At 46.7% G+C, this 17,279-nt stretch overlaps 1 protein-coding gene across 2 annotated transcripts in view; it reads right to left on the bottom strand.

Annotated features, from left to right (window-relative positions):
- CABLES1 (Cdk5 and Abl enzyme substrate 1) overlaps window positions 1–17,279 on the bottom strand; it is a 106,791-nt gene that overhangs the window by 64,630 nt on the left and 24,882 nt on the right. For both annotated transcript variants that reach the window (XM_036874429.1, XM_036874430.1), the window contains exon 2: window positions 274–345. In XM_036874429.1, coding sequence (XP_036730324.1) covers window positions 274–345 — 72 coding nt within the window. The remainder of the gene's footprint in view (window positions 1–273; window positions 346–17,279) is intronic.

The raw sequence follows: 17,279 nt of genomic DNA, 5'->3' as shown, positions 1-17,279 counted from the left end.
TCTTCTTCATCAAGCAGCAATTTTCAAAAGGAACAGGTAACCGCACCTGAATTCACATGCAAACTGGGCTATTCTGATACACAATTGGGATTTCACAGTGTTCTAGTTCTAATGTTCCAAAGGGCTGGGGTTTCCAAACGGAGTCTGGGGATCAGATTGTCATTTTTAGAATTTAATTCTGTAGATCAAAAACTAAAAAAAAAGTTCACACTTTGGCTGCCGCCTTGTATTGCAGGCCATTCACACACACATAAATGCAACCCGAAAACTTACCTCCGTAGAGGAGCGTTCTCCTCAATATCCTCCAGGGTCTCCAAGGACGATCTCTGGGAGATGAGGCGACGTCTGCAGAGAGAGGGGAAAAAAATCTAGGAGTTAAAACTGCATTGTGAAATGGATCTGGCATTTCTGTAAAGCTAAAGCTGTTCTAAAAAATAAAGTCCACTAAGAAAAAAATCAGGCGAAATGTGTTTTAAGAGGCTGCCATGTTCCCAGCCTGTACCCTGAATGCCAAGCCCATCTTGCCTTGCTGAATCCTGAGCTTTCTCCCTGGTTGTAGGGCTGCTTTCTGGTGATTAGGGAAGTGATGGCTACTTTTTATGCTGCCTAAAACCAAAAAAAGACAAGGTACCTCTGATAGTGTATAACTTTGGTACTGTGTGCACTTTTTCTAAAGCATTAGATAGTCCTGTTAAGTATTCAGATATCAGTGGTCTGAACCAGCTTTAGCTGATAAATATTAAATATTAAAACCGTACTAAATAAAATCTCAAAATCATTAGGAGGCAAGAAAAAACTTATGGTCTCTGGGCCATAATTTCGAAAGCAACTAGAAACAAGGCAGACATTATTACCCTGGGAGAATTTCTCCGAGATCAGTGAGAATATATATCAGGGTGTGATTAGGCAAAACACAAACTCTTTCCATCTGCTAAAGAACTGCAAACCACCTGCCCAAACCTCCTCAATCTAGTTTCTTTTGTCAGATTGAAATAAGAATGGGTCCTAGTTAATTGAGAATATCTGGTACAGGGACCAGGCGGGATGGTGGTTGGTAATTTTATAGCAAATCCGTTTGAACAAGGGCCATCACTTCATAGCAAATGATTTGGCTGAAGGGTGGTGTGGACAGAAAAATATCTGATTGGGTCTTTACCTTGGAAAAAAAATGGGACTAAAATTAGAAGACTATGTCTATTTTGTGTTCATTTGATAACATTTAGGTTAAGAACATGCAATTACAACCATGTTCTAATTTGTTCTAAAGAATAAAAAAAAGAAACGAATGTTTTTTGCTTTGTTCTGTGTGTACTTTTTCTAACCAACCACACTGATACCTTTTTGCTTCGTGTTTTGTTTTTAATAAGACAATCAGAAGGGTCATTTTTGCAAACCATTCGAGGGCTTCACCAATTTTCTCAGAGCCTGTCTTCATGTTTTGACAGTCAAATCCTTTCTAAAACACTCAGCACACACCTCCCTGCTTCTCTCTCCAATGAGCCTCGTCTGTCCACATGTGAGAACCAGGAGCTCTCCAACATCACCTTCACTGTCTTCGTGACACACTGACCTTCTGCAAGATCTCCAGTTTACTCTGTAATTAACTTATGCTAAACTTCCATTTCTGTAATATGGTATTGTTAGATTTCCAGCAGTCAGTCAGACCAGGCAGACACTGGTCTTACCTGAGGGGGTGGGGAACTGATTTTATGGGTGGGGATTTGAGAGGTGGCCAATTCATGAGTAAGTAGGACTTGCCTGTGCAGCCCCCTAAGTCCAAGGACTCAGCACGCCAGGACCCCTGTGACAACACCCGACGGCTGTGGCTTTAAAGGAAGTGTCCAGGCCATCGTGAGGCACAGCCCCTCCAGGCGCCAGGTCTGGCTGGGACGGAGTCCCAGGCTGGGACGGGGACAAACCCCCAGTTAGTCACACTCCCACCCACTGTAGCTCTCAGGGATAGGTGTCCCCAAGCTCCCCATCCAAGGGACGGTATGATGCTACACGTGTGCTGGGTCAGACAGACTCAGATTTCAGTCCTGGAGTCTGGAGGCTCTGGGACCTTAGAAAACTCCTCAATCCTTGAGCCTCAGTTTCCTCACCTATGACATGGGAAAATGAGAGTAAGTAAGAAACAAAGAGACATGAAGTCCTTGGCACAGGACAGTTAATGACCAGGAGCTCCTGGGATTTTGATTGTTACTCCAGTTTCCTCCACTGGGGCTGCAGCCTGACCTGATGCCCTCCGCGCTCAAATGACTGGGGTCAGCCCGGCTGTCCCAGCTCTGGCCGCTCCTCCAAGCCCTGCCGAGGTCACTCCCAAATGCCCTGTGCCCGAGCCAACCCGTGACACGTGCTCCTTCCACCCCTACACCCCCTTCGAAGCAGAGCTAGCTTGGTGTCACCTTCTCTGAGGCACTGGCCACCTATAAAATTAGAGCCCCAGGCCTCCGTGCACTGTTCTTACTTAATACCGATGTCTCCTCTGCAGTTGTGATTAAAATGATATTTACTCTGTGTATCTGTGGATAATGTTCTGAGTTTCGTTTTTCGGTTTTTTTTTTGGCTGCACCATGCAGCATGTGGGATCTTAACTCCCCGACCAGGGATCGAACCCTCACCCCCTGCAGTGGAAGCGTGGAGTCTTAACCACTGGACTGTCAGGGAAGTCCCTCTTCTGAGTTTTTAAATCAAAAGTGAAATATTAATTTAAGTATGCACCCCTAAATTGTCATTAGACATAACATAGTCACAGGCAGAAATAAATGCGTGGGTTTCAGATCCTGAAAATCCCAACAAATCCTGTCAAACTTTGAGCCTTCCTCTGCAGGCAAATGCAGAGGCACCTGTCACCTCTGCATTTTCAGGTGACAGGTAAACAGACATTTAACATTTGGCTCAATCTGCAACCGAGGCGACTGCAGCAATTGTGCAGCTTCAAGCTCTCCCTTCCTTCAATTATCGTAACAGAGGTCCCCTGGGAAGCTCTGTGGTTAGCTCCTTGGGCAGTAAAGATACAACCAAGGCCGCAGCAAAGGCCAGGCAGGTGTATCCTTTTCTGCCCACCCACCCGACCAAGCCTGGCCTGCTGGGACCACAAAGCTGATCCCGGCTTAACTCTTGTCCTCAAGGAGCTCATATTCAAGGGGGAATCCGTGGGACCACCAGCAGGGAATTCCATTAACAACCCCTCAAGCTCCTCTGGCATTTGAGGCTGTCTCCCTTTCCCACCCCAAGAAAAGCATGGCCAGCCCTCCAGCTGAAAATGTGTCCAAGTGAACCCACGGAGGACACGTGAGGCCCTGCCAGGCGCCCTGGGGCCCACAGCCTCCCGTCCAACATTCAAACCAGGGGGTTCACCCTAGAAAACTAGGTCAATTCATAAAAGCACACAATCTGACAATTCCCCCATCTAAAAGCCACATCCGGCAGTTCCTATGCTGGAAAAGACAGATGCTACTTGGAAAATAATCAAATTAGAATACATCTTTCTATATAATTATAAGGATTTGTTTTCTAAAAGCCAGTACATTTGATATTCTCTTCATGAGTTGAACAGGTATAGATTCTCTCCCTCTCACACACACAGAGGCACTTAAGGTCTGGATTCCTTAGAGGGAAAAAAATTCAAAACCCAAATGCCCACCTGTTTCTTTAAATTCAGCAGATGTGTGCTTCCCTTCTTCATGAACAGAACTAAGCAATACATTCTTTGAGATGCACATATAGAGATTGGAAAGAACTACCACGGATCATTGTAAAGAAACTGTCAGGGCTTCCCTGGTGGCGCAGTGGTTGAGAATCTGCCTGCCAATGCAAGGGACACGGGTTCGAGCCCCGGTCTGGGAAGATCCCACATGCCGCGGAGCAACTGGGCCCGTGAGCCACAACTACTGAGCCTGCGCGTCTGGAGCCTGTGCTCCGAAACAAGAGAGGCCGCGATAGTGAGAGGCCCGCGCACCGCGATGAAGAGTGGCCCCCGCTTGCCGCAACTAGAGAAAGCCCTCGCACAGAAACGAAGACCCAACACAGCCATAAATAAATAAATAAATAAATTTAAAAAAAAACCAAACTGATCATTTAAAAAAAAAAAGAAGAAACTGTCATATGGTACCAGGAAAACGAAGATGAGATGCCTGCCCTTCCTGGCACGAGGGCCTGCCCTGTGGTGGTAGCTCACCTCTGCCCCTGCCACCCTGCTAAATCCTTCCAAGCTGTGTAGTAACCTTTCTCCTTGCCTTCTATCTTCAGAAAGCCCACAGTGGAAGGGAAGGCTAAGGGTGGGTGACCGACCTTCACCAGGCACTTTTCACCCTGTAATCTGCCTCATAAATCAAGTCCATTACTGTGCAGACTCCTTACCATCGGGCACAGTTAACAAGCAGAGGTCTTTGAATATTTTAATGACTGATGAGGAATACTTAGCCTTGGGCCAAAACAGCATGCCCCCTTATTAACCACGAAGACATTCAGTAAGAGCCCAAGCATTGTACGTCAAAATCACTAAATGAAAGATTGAGTCCTCAGAATTCAGGGTTCCGCCTCTTGTCTGACAATTATAATTTGGGCCCTTCCACACTGGCCACCAACACTTTTGAGGCCGATGTGGTTCACATTCAACACTCATATGTAAGTCAGCCTCCCTAAAGCCCCCAGACTCATTTTAGAATACTACCCTTTGAATGTCGGACTCTGCCTAGGCAAGGAAGTTCTAATCCATGACAAGGTTGCCTATCTGGATATACCTACTTGGACCAAATTAATCCACTTGTCATTAGGGCTAATGGTTGATTGTGGTGCAAGTCACCGAGTGCTCCCGGGACCCAGGGCTGGTCACAGTGGGAATTACGGCGGCAGAGCCTCACCAGCGTGGACTCTGGGCTCACTAATGTCCCTGCTGACCAGTGAGGCTGGGGCAGGGTCATACGAGCTCCAGCTGGGCCCAGGGTTTAGGACGGTCATTTAGGACCAAGCTGGGATAAAGAAGGTGACCCCCAGCCTCAGCACTGGTGTCAAACAAGTAAGTCGAGTTGGATCAATGCTCGCCACCCAGGGAACATTAATAATCTCTGGGGGAAAAACACAAGCTTTGGGAGCAAGAAGGGACCCTGACCATCTGGGCCAACCATTGCTACCCTCACAAAAAGGCAATTTAGCTGTGTGGTTCCCCCCATGTATGGAGTCCCCTTCCTGGCTGTCAGGCCGCTGGAGGGCAGGGTTACCTCTTCACAGACGTGAGGGAATGAGGGCCTCACGGATCCCTCAGTTACACAGGGGATGGGCCAGCTGAGGTCATAATTACTTCAGGTCTGTTCCAACAGTTATTATGACCCAAAAAAACCCCAAACAAACAAAACCTCCAACCATAAAAATAACTTACTCTTATAGCCACGAGACACGCACACACTTGTCATTTATTTGCTGTGTTACTTGTGCCCTGCTCCCACTGACCACGTCACCTCCCTCCCCCAGACAAAACTGACCACTGCAGCCAGTGAGCTGCTGAGGCTCTCCTCACCTGCATAGCCCCAGGGATGGGAGATGCTCAGTAAACTGCAGGGGCTTGATCAGGGTCGGCCGAATAGACTAATGAAGTCCACCATCGGCCGGTGGCTGTTTGGGATTTTCCCAGAGAGCACCAGACCTTCCACTCAATGCTTTCCTATGCACAATTATTACTGGCTCTTCTCTATTCAATACACAAGGTCCCGATCTCATCACCAGGAGCCCAGAAATCATCCTCAGAAACCTTCCCATGGTCTCACTACAGCGAGAAGAAGAGGGAGGCAGAAGACCCTCATCCTGCAGGGCTGGGGTGGTTGGGTGGGCAGAAGGGCCAGGGCCCCCAGCACAGCCCAGCAGTTCACAGGTAGAAGGCATGATCCGTTTAAAATGGATTTCTTCTGTTTGAGTTTATTAAACATTCATCTTTCCAAATGGATTTTTTTCCCCCTGCTTTTGTGACTATAAGAGTACTATGGGGCTTCCCTGGTGGCGCAATGGTTGAGAATCTGCCTGCCAATGCAGGGGACACGGGTTCGAGCTCTGGTCTGGGAAGATCCCACATGCCACGGAGGAACTGGGCCCGTGAGCCACAACTGCTGAGCCTGTGCGTCTGGAGCCTGTGCTCCGCAACAAGAGAGGCCGCGAGAGTGAGAGGCCCGCACACCGCGATGAAGAGTGGCCCCCGCTCGCCGCAACTAGAGAAAGCCCTCGCACAGAAACGAAGACCCAACACAGCCATAAAAATAAATAAATAAATTTATTAAAAAAAAAAAAAAAGAGTACTATGTTTCACTGTTTAAAAAAAAATTCAAATTAGGAAACGTATAAAGTAGAAACTGAGGAAATGACCTGCAAACCCCAGGGTCCAAAGAGCACCTTCTAAGAGTTTAGTGTATGTCCTTTTAGACTTGTTCCTATTTCCACATCAACTTGTAAACGTGTGTGTGTGTGTGTGTGTCTGTGTGTCTGTGATTGAAACTATGAAAAAGACAAGAAGGGTTTGCTTTTTTAAAAACAAAGGCAACAAGGAAGAGCAACCTGCCATGGGGTGAAGCTGGAATCCGGCTCCACTGTTGGTGACATGTGCAGTGTCTGAGCAAGATATAAGGATGGGATCTCGGAGAGACAGCAGCCAAGAGAGAATCCGGGGTCCTTCCCAGGCTGGGAAGCAGCCCCCGGGGCTGGGTACCCTGTTCTCTGGCTCTGGACCAGCAAGTGAGGAGCAGTGAGCACAGAGGGGCTGTGCTTGATTGCTTGCAACACCAGCTAGGGAGAAGGGGATCGAGGACTACCAGTAGGATTAGGGCTCCAAGCTCACCGCTGGGGCTTGGTCCTGATGCCCGCAGGTCCAGCAGCCTTCCCCACGCTGAGGTGCAGATGTGGGAATGGTGGCCTGAGACCTTTCTGGGGGCCGGAGGACTATCTCACTACCTCAGGTAAAAGAGGTACTGCAGGCAAGGAATCAGCAAGCAGTCCCACTTCAACCTAGAGACCACGGAGTCTTCATCCCTCAGCCTCCTTTTCTGACTCAGAGTCACAAAGCTTCCAAGGTCCCAATCAGGGCCCAGCAAGAAAAGGTGTGACGGTCACTAACCTAGAAAGCAGAGCTGGCCTTTCTAGCAGTTAGGAAATCCCTTTGCAAAATGTCATAAGATCCCATCCCCTGGTTCGTATATCTCACGTACGAGAGGAAGCTCACTATTTCAAGGAGCCCTAAAGAGAAGAACCACTATGTATCCAAGAATCGTACTTTCACTGATACAGCTTCTGTGAAAATTCTCGTTTTCACATACCAGGCTTCAAAGTCAAATGCTAACATCCCCACTGTTCTTTCCTTCATTTCTCTAACGCAGCTTCAAGTTGTTGAGGTCACAGCACCAGGAGCTTGATCTCCAGATTCAGCAACTAAGTTGTGATAACTCTGGTCATGATTTGGCAAATTTCAAAGCCAGGATTCCAGATGCTCCTGTAGCAGAAGTCAAATCAGATTGTGCTCCTTGAAGAAGCAAACTGTTTTGCACCAGTACATATGTGTTCACAGATGAGAAAGAAAAGTCAGCTGTCCCCTCTCAACAGAAGCTACAGTCTGAAAGCAAAAATGGCCTTGGCTTCAGCCTGAAGGCGTGTTTGTTAGATGCATGCTCAGTTCTGCTTTCCACGATCTAAAGCTTCATCCAGCAGCAAAGGTGCTGAAAATGAGTGAGGCCCTACCTTGCTCGCCCGGCAACGGCTGCTTGATAGACTGTGGAAGAAATCCCAGAGGAGAGCTGTGGAATCTGACATAGCAGTGGCGTACCGGCTGGGCCAGGCCACCAGGCTGGGGTGACTGCAGAGCACCCTGCCTGGACCAGTCAGGTCCTGCAATGCCACTGAGCAAAGAGTACATGGCTGATTTGCTTGTGCAGGAAAAAAACCCTCTCCCTGTGGCAGCATATGTCTCTAAAGGCAGATCCATACGCAGAATACGGATGGACATAATTCACACACCCCCAGCGGTCATGGAATTTTCCTTGTAAAGGAAGGAAAATAGATCATCTTTAAGAAAAGAAGGGCTGCGTGGATCAAGAAACAGACAAAATGCTAGGAAACTGATTTTGAATCTGGCTATATTTTAGAGTCTCTAGCTGATAATCAAGCACAGAATCAAACTGAAGTCAATACACCAAGAATTGCCAATCAGCTTGCTCAAATAAGATCTGTTTCTACATTAAAAAATATTCAGCCATTTATTTCCTATTTTTGCAAACATTTATTTATTAGTGATATATCAAGTATCCAGCAGCAAGCTGGATGCTGAAATACAGCAGTGAAAAAGGTAAACACTATCCCTCCCTCATGGAGTTTAAATTTATGGTCAGGAAGACAGACACTAAACAAGTAAAATAATTCTAGTTGTGAAAGAGATTAACACAAAGGAGGAAGAAAACAAACTACCTATAATACTGTGGGGCTACTAGCAGGATACATTTCAGTTATTTGTAAACATACTGAGTTCTTGTTTCCGCATGTGTGTTAAGAACTTCCCTGGTGGCACAGTGGTTAAGAATCCGCCTGCCAATGCAGGGAACATGGGTTTGACCCCTGGTCCGGGAAGATCCCACATGCCGCACAGCAACTAAGCCAATGAGCCACAACTACTGAGCCTGTGCTCCAGAGCCCGCAAGCCACAACTACTGAGCCCATGTGCCACAACTACTGAAGTTCGTGCGCCTAGAGCTTGTGGTGCGCAACAAGAGAAGCCACCGCGATGAGAAGCCCGCGCACCACAATGAAGAGTAACCCCCGCTTGCCACAACTAGAGAAAGCCCATGCGCATCAACAAAGACCCAATGCAGCCAAAAATAAATAAATAAATAAATAAATAAATAAATAAATAAATAAATAAATAAATTTTAAAAAGAAAGAAAGCAACTCCAAATGTTTACAAAGAATACAGAGACACTCGGCTTGCCTGAGGCTACGTTTGTTTCGAGGTTCTCATCAGACTCACCAAATCCTGGAAAACCAAGGTGTGAGGTTATCTTAGCATTTAGGGCTGTGCAGAGACAGACTTGTTGGCAGGATTTAATGACTGGCCAGGTTTTCACTCCTCAGATTCCCCACTCCACCCTGCCCACTGTGCCCTGCTGATCTTACAAAACACCCTTTCCATCACGTCATTCCCTAATTTGAAGATCCACAATGATTCCCTCTGGGAACAAGTTCAAACTCCTTTGACAAAGGGACTAGATGGGGAGATGAGAAGACAGAGCAGACACAGCACACATGGCCATCCCGAAGGCACCTCCCAGTCTCCTGGGGCCTCCCAGGAAATAGAGGGGCCATGCCAGAGCCACGAGTCGACAGTGCCGCATTCTAATTCCCCCTCAGCCTCATCCCGGAGGGAAGGGCCTGGCCCTGCAGCTGGAGGGAGCAAGCTGGGCCAAAAGTGCAGAAGAAGAGAAACCAAGAGCGGGTGTATTGGTTAAAAAAAAAATCAGGACCCAGAAAGGTTTTGGGTTCTGTGTGGCCGATGAGATAAAACGACATTACCCTTGCAATAGAACATGCTGGATAGCCATGGGGGTGACAAGAGGGGCCCAGACCAGGGCAGGGTGAGGGTGGAAAGGAGACATGAGCAATGGAAAACCACTCAAAATTAAAGAATCGCCTTCATCCTGGAGACAAAAGAGCCCTGTGGATCGGACAGAACCAGCCCAAGGAGTTTGGGGCCAACTCACGTATGTTCTGGGTGGGCCCCAGAATCAAAGGAATCAAATCCAGGTGTTTCTGTGACAAGAGTGCCCTGAGCCAGGTGAAGGAGGGTGGCTGGGAACCCAGCACCTGGACCCGGAGTTTAAGGCCAGGACAGACCAGGTGTGGAGTGTGTGGGGGGGGGGGGGGTGGGCAGGGGAGGGCACGAGTGAGCTCGAAGGAGAGCCAGGATTAAACTGGGAGAGGACCTCCTGGAGAAGGAGCAGCCGGACTAGCCCGGGAGGTTCAGGGTAAACTCAGGAGGGACATACATGCCTCATGGGAGCCGAACAGGATGGAACACCAAGCTTTGCAAGACACAGAGGAATTCCCTGAAGCAAAGTCCGGGAAGGAGACCAGTAGGAGCCAGGAGCCAGACAGGCCCCTATCAGATGGCTGAGGTCAGTTCCAGGAGGAGCTGGCGAGACCCCAAAGGCCAAATGAACACGCAGATGGGTGGGCTGGGGCCTGGCACCACAGTGAGATGGAACAAACACGTGCACCCATAAGCTTGTGTGCACTGGCGTGTGCATTTACACAGTGTTTCCTTCTGACTCAGAACAACAACGGAGGTGCAGGAACACCTGCAGGGCACACGTGGGGAAGCGAGGTGCAGGCACAGTTGGCTGGAGATGCTTCCTTAGACGGAGGCTGATTGCAACGGGTTCTGAGCCTTCCAAAGGCCCACAGGCACCTGAGTCATGTCAGATGGACCCTTGGCCTCCACTCATCTCCAGCCTCTTCAGGAAGAGTGGGTCATCCTGGACCCTCTTCTCTGTACTCAGGACGGGGCCTTCTCTTAAACAGTCCACCCTGACAATAGCCCAAGCATCGGTGACCTCACCTTTCTTTCCCAGTCATTAGGAGGACTTAACTGTTGCTTTGCAAGAATGCCTTTACATGCTGAAGACCTTTAAAGCTGTTATATGGCAGAATGGGTGTCCTCTATGCACATAGTCAGTGCTATGGGGTCTGCAGCACAAAGGCTAGCGATGGATGAGAAGAAGCCAAGCCCCGCCCCGGGAGGTGACATCCTCTCCCCAGCTCCCCGCCCCCGTCTTGAAGGGCTGAGATGTCAATGGGAGCTAATTTAATTAGAACAGCAGGGTCAGGTGGGGCTGGTTACTTCCCCGCTGGCATTTCACTGAAACTTTCAGAGGCTGTCTTCCAGCATAATCGCTCCCCTGAGTTTCTCCCTTGGTTTCCAGCTTGACCTTTCTCTGTTCCGAAGGGCCTTCAGTAGAAATGGATTCTGACAGCTCGGAAACAGCATGCAATTATTTATAGCAAATTCGGGATGGATGGGGTTTCATCAATCTTTATTTTCTGCTTTTTCCGATTAACCATGGCCCACGCTCAGTCGCAGCTTATGGAAACGAAGACTAATGCTCCCTTGTCTTTCCAGCTTCAAGCATCATCGGCCTCCCTTTTCCTAACGAGGGGCCCAAATGATCTCACTCCTCTCTGGAAGCCTTTTTAAAATGCCTTGCTTCTCCTTGGCTGCCGAGGTTTATTCCCTTTATTGAAAGCTGATGGGGATTGGGCACAGCTGAATCGCTGGCCTCATAAGGAGGCTAATAGGGTAAGGAATGCCCCAGGGGTGACCAAATCTTAGTTCAAAAGAAAACCCAGAATCTGCTTCACCTGCTCTTCATCCAAATGCTACCATCTTCCTAAGGCACAGTGTGGTGCCACCTGCTCTGCGAAGCTACCGCTGACATTTTCTGAATTCCTACAACATTTGGTATCTTTACTGTATTACGTGGAAATTTTGATATCTAGATACTTGTAGAATGATTGATTTCATTCTTATTACACCCTGTATCTCCAACCTGACTGCAAATACCTTGAAGAGGTAACTATGTCTTCCCTTCTCTGAAACCCCCCTCAGTGACTGGCACATTACCTGGTCATAGTAGGTGCTCAATAAATCCTTAAGTACAGCATGAACAACTGTCTGGAGCTACAGCTGGCACACAAAGGGCAAGGATGGATCTTAACTGCTCCAGGGAGTCCGATTAACACGCTCTGAGGGGCTCTTCTGAGACCCCTCACCAAACCAGCAGAGGCCCAAACCATATCAGGAATGAGGTCCAAATGAAAGCTGGGAGGGATCTCTGAGATCACCAGATCACCTGTGGTCAAACTTCTTCTGAGCAGCAGAATGTTTTTTTTTTTCCAAACTAAATCTTATATCAAGTCTTCACATATGAAGCAGATTAGAATAATTATAAATTTTATAAGTAAATTTTTTATATTCAAATGTATAACTCAATCACTATGAGAGCAGTGAAGCTATCTCGCTGTACAAGCAAATCTTGAAGTTATGGTGACATTTCTAGTCTAAGGTCAATCTCAGCATCTAGCTTATTTCTTTTGGTCTTGGTTGTACAGTATGGAGATAATCCCAATGGATACAGATAGGTAGGTGCCTATGGTAACCATTTTTAAACGTCTCAGGACCCACTTCAATTAAATAGATGTGGCAGGTGAAGCTTAGTTGCACAAAATCAACTTACTGTGGCAGCATGTTAATTAATGCAAAATTAATGTATTGACAGTCACCAGCATGACAGCTATGAACACTACTGAGTTTGCATTTTTCCACAGTTTTAAAAACACTTTATATATGTATATAAGTGTGTAACATACACACATATAAATTATACCTCAAAATGTTAAACACAGAATTACCCCATATGACTGGCAATTCCATTCCTAGACATAATCCAAGAGACATGAAGGTTATACTCACACAAAAAGTCATACATGATTTTACTATTAACAATTTATATGCAAAATTGTTATACTATCAACTTACATTAATAAATAGGGATGCATCAATTAGAATAAGTATATGTATTATAAAAATTCAACTTTAATTGAAATGCTGTATATGTTAATAGTATGCCCTTGAGCTACGCAAGAAACAGAGTTTTGAGTTTTACGTAAGCCATTGAGGGAGAGTGAAAGTGAAGTCAATAGACTTCTTGAACAAGGGAATTCCGCTCATCAGTATTCCATTTTGCAGTTACTTTACTTCAACATAGATTAGAGAAGATTCTTTGTGACTGTTAATCATTAACATTTTTTTAACATAAGGTCTAGTGATTCTTCACACTGTGAATTTTATGAGTTGAATGAATATGGACACGGTTGGTACTACATTGTATTAAAAGAAGTATCAACAACAACAACAACAAAAGTCGTACATGAATGTTCACAGCAGCATTATTTACAATAGCCAAGATGTGAAAACAACCTAAATTTCATCGACTGATGAATGGATAATAAAATGCAATATTCCTCAGCCATAAAAAGGAATGAAGTACTGATACGTGCTATAAAACGGATGACCCTTGAAAACATTATGCAAAGTGAAAGAAGAGAGTCACAAAAGACCACATGGTGTATGCTTCCAATTATATGAACTCCATAGAGGCAGAAGGTAGATTAGGGGTTGCCTAGGGTTGAGTGTGGGGAGCGGGAGGAATGGCGAGTGATTGCTAATGGCCACAGGGTTTCTTTTTAGGGTGATGAAAATGCTCTAAAATTAGAGAGTAGTGATGGTTGCACAACTTTGTGAATATACTGACAACTGCCGAACAGTACACTTTAAATGGAGACTGTATGAATTATCTCAATCAAGCTGTTAAAGTGATATAGAAAATCTATATATGTAGGAAACTATATTCTGAGAAAAAAATAGTCAAAATGAATCAACTGTTTGTGGAATTCCTTAAAGCCCTTGCTGAGTTCCTCAGTGCTCTACTGAGATAATACGATTATGAAAACTATGGATCTGGTTCCTTTCCTTTGACCAGACCTATGGACACTGAGAGCTTAGCTGACCTGCCCAGGCCAGGGCCAGATGGTCAGAAAGCAAGGACAGGGCCCAGATGATCTCACTGCAGAGCTGGCTCCTTTCCTTTCTAATGTGGCTTAAGCTGGCCCTTTCAGGGGGTGTTTCCAGCCCTCGGTAACAGGAACCAGGTGAGCACAGAAGGCGGTGATAGGGACAAACTCACCACTTTCACCAGGGCCTCGTTTTCTCCCCCATCTCCCATGGGCATCTCCAGCTCAGCATCACCAACACTGCTGACAGACAACACGTCCGTCCCCTTTCTCCCTGCATCCTTGCAGGGCAAAAAGGGACCTCCTTACTGCACACGTCAAAGTGGCATATTTGTTTGGAGTCTGAGACTTCGGCTTCCTTAACTTCCCATTTCCCTCACCTCTGGTGCAAGACACACTTGCAAACAACTCCCTTTTTATTAAAGGCTCATCCTGTTTTCTAGAGAGGAGAGAGCCTGGGAGCAACTTCAGGCCTCCAAGAAGCAAGAAGCAAGACAATACACCCTCTGAGGTGCTTCTGTCAGCGTCTGGGTAGGTAGTTTAATTTTTTAACAGCTCGTTTTGGAGCCCTTTGAAAATATATTATTAGCACATTGGCCTCACCGTGTACCTAATTTAGCAACCATGGTTCTAATTACCAGGCTGTTCAGGAAAGGTTTCCAAAGTGAGTTTGCAGCCTGAGAGCTGTGCGGAAAACCACATGAATATTTACTTAGATGTTCTGTGGATTCAACTTATTGGATACTCTGGCAAAAGTCTAACCCAGAGGTCTGAGTAGCCCTTTATGCCAGGGCTTTGGTGTGATACCACGTGGTTATTATGGAAAATAATATATTCTTTTTTAATAGAAAAATTTTTTATTGATGTATAGTTGATTTACAATATTATATTAGTTTCAGGTGTACAATATTGTATTAGTTTCAGGTATACAACATAGTGATTCAATATTTTTATAGATTATGCTCCATTTAAAGTTATTATAAAATATTGGCTGGGACTTCCCTGGTGGCACAGTGGTTGGGAGTCTGCCTGCGAATGCAGGGGCCACGGGTTCGAGCCCTGGTCCGGGAGGATCCCACATGCCGTGGAGCGGCTAAGCCCGTGTGCCACAACTATTGATCTTGCGCTCTAGAGCCCATGAGCCACAACTACTGAGCCCACATGCCACAACTACTGAAGCCCACGCACCTAGAGCCCATGCTTCTCAGCGGGAGAAGCCACTGCAATGAGAAACCCACTCACTGCAGCAGGGAGTAGCCCCCGCTCGCTGCAGCTAGAGAGGGCCCGTGCACAGCAACCAAGACCCAACACAGCCATAAATAAATAAATAAATAAATAAATTAAAAAAAAAATATTGGCTATATTCCCTGTGCTGTACAATATATCCTGACACCTTATTTATTTTATACATGATAGTTTGTCTCTTAATTCCCTACCCCTATCGTGCCCCTCCCCCTTCCCCTCTTTCCCATCAGTAACAACTAGTTTGTTCTCTATACCTGGGAGTCTGTTTCTGTTTTGTTATATTCGTTTGTTTTATTTTTAGGTTCCACATATAAGTGATATCATACAGTATTTGTCTTTCCCTGTCTGACTTATTTTACTCAGCACAATACCCCCCGGGTCCATCCATGTTGTTGCAAATGGCAAAATTTCATTGTCTTTTATGGCTGAGTAGTAGTCCATTGTACATATATACTCACAAATAATATATTCTTAAAAACTTCCAAGGTGGGGGACATACCATTTTCAACCAATGTTTTCACAAAGCAACAGACTAAAATCAATGCAATCAGTTGCCATTTTATTTTCCTAAGGATGCTCAGTGGTGTCATTCTTTAGGGCAGGATCCTTAAACTGGGGTCTCTGGACCTCCTAGGGGCTCTGTGCACCTTTAAAATCAGATGTAAAGCATGTGTGTGTGTGTGTGTGTGTGTGTGTGTGTGTGTGTGTCTGTGTGTCCATTTTCTCTCTTTTCTAAAAGAGAATCTATGAGATCCCAAGCGAAGATTAGAAACCAGTGTTATCAGGCAAAGAATGATGCTACCAGGGGTAGCAGGGGTGACAGGGCAGAGTTCTAGATCCAGTTCTGTCTCTATTACGTGACTTTAAGCAAGATGTCACTGTTACCATTATCAGTGTCATAGGCACATATACAAATATTCACAGTCCTAGGTATTGGGGATGCAGAGAAGAGTAAAGAAATGTAAGATTCGGTTCCTGTTCTGGGTGGTTCATGACCTAGTATGGAGACAGGGCAAACACAGCTCTGAAACTTGTAGACTGCTCAAATACTCACAGGCCAGAGCTTGGAATGCAGGCGAGCTCTGAGCTGTGCCCCGTTCGGCAGGGAGGCAAGGCTGAAGGAATCGTGCGGAACCAGAGCTTCATTTAGGGTGCATGTAGAAGGTGAGTCACTGTGGAGCCTTTGGCTCTGCTCAATGGGGGTCAAGCCCAGGTGACTAGGGTTTCACTGGGTGGCAGGAATCTTGGAAAAAGCTGAGGGATGACAGTCAAAGCAACACCAAAGCAGAGATGAGGGCCTTCTCTGAAAATTGGGTAGATTCCTAAAGATCACAGGAGAAATAATAACACTTTGATCTATCGAAAGGAAAGTAGAGAAAAGCGAAATAGAAGGACTTTGTAAACCTTTACCAAGAGATGGGGGCATGAATCAAGATATGGAGGGCAGAGGAGAAGAGTGCACATATACTCTGGGAAGGTCCAACACACGTGAAATTGCCCCTCTACCACCTGGAACAAAGCTCACCTGAACTACCAACTGTCGTGCATTCGTGCATTCGAACGTCCATCCACCATTTACTAACTACCCACGACAAGGTGCTGGGGGATCAAGAATGCATAGAGCTCAGTCCCTGCCTTCAAGGACAACCTGATGGGGAGACACCTTCAGAGAGATGATTAAAAAGGAGAGTGCACGGATGGATGTGCCGTGGGAGCAACGAGGAGACTCGGGGAAGGCTCCCAGGGCGCCAGTGCTGGGACGGACCTTGGCGACCACTCATCCAGGTGAGGAGACCACACACGGCCCGGCTGCACAGGTCACGTGTTAGCAAAGCCCCAGTAATTTACCACACCACCTGGCTCATCTCCAAAGGCAAGATCAACCTCTGCCCTTCTTTGCCACCAAAACGTATCAAGATGAAGAAGGCGGTCTTCACTGTTTCTCCACAACGCAGAGCAGCCCCTCAAACTGCTCCCTGCTCAGCCTGGGAGATTTTGTTCCGGGATTTCAACACGTGTCCTTTGAAACTGAAGCTCGTCAAGCATCAGAAAAGGCAAGGTGCACTCTGAGGCTGGACTGGGCCTATTACATTGGCGCCAAGATTTAATGCCTTGTAATCATCAAGAGCCCACTTTCCCAGGTTCATAAAACCCCAGCAGTCTGGCTTCTGCGTTTAGACTAATAAAAAGCACAATGGGCGTAAAGGGACCCAAGGCCCGTCCACATGCCACCCGGGAAGCCTTGGTTATGTGGTCCTGGAACCCAGAAACACCCCCACTGCCCACCCTGCCAGAGGCCAGGGAGAAGGCGTGGAAGAAGGCTGACGTCCATCCTGTACGCCTGGGACAGCGCCTCCAACAGCACCCGGGCTCTCGGGAGGGACGTCAGACCAGACCGAAAGGCGGCAGGCCCTCGTTACCTGTGTCTCCATCATTCTGCG

This window comes from Balaenoptera musculus, chromosome 14 (assembly GCF_009873245.2).
Source record: "Balaenoptera musculus isolate JJ_BM4_2016_0621 chromosome 14, mBalMus1.pri.v3, whole genome shotgun sequence".
Classification (NCBI taxonomy): Eukaryota; Metazoa; Chordata; class Mammalia; order Artiodactyla; family Balaenopteridae; genus Balaenoptera; species Balaenoptera musculus.
The sequence above is the reverse complement of the archived record's forward strand: the minus strand, read 5'-3'. Positions and strand labels throughout refer to the sequence as shown.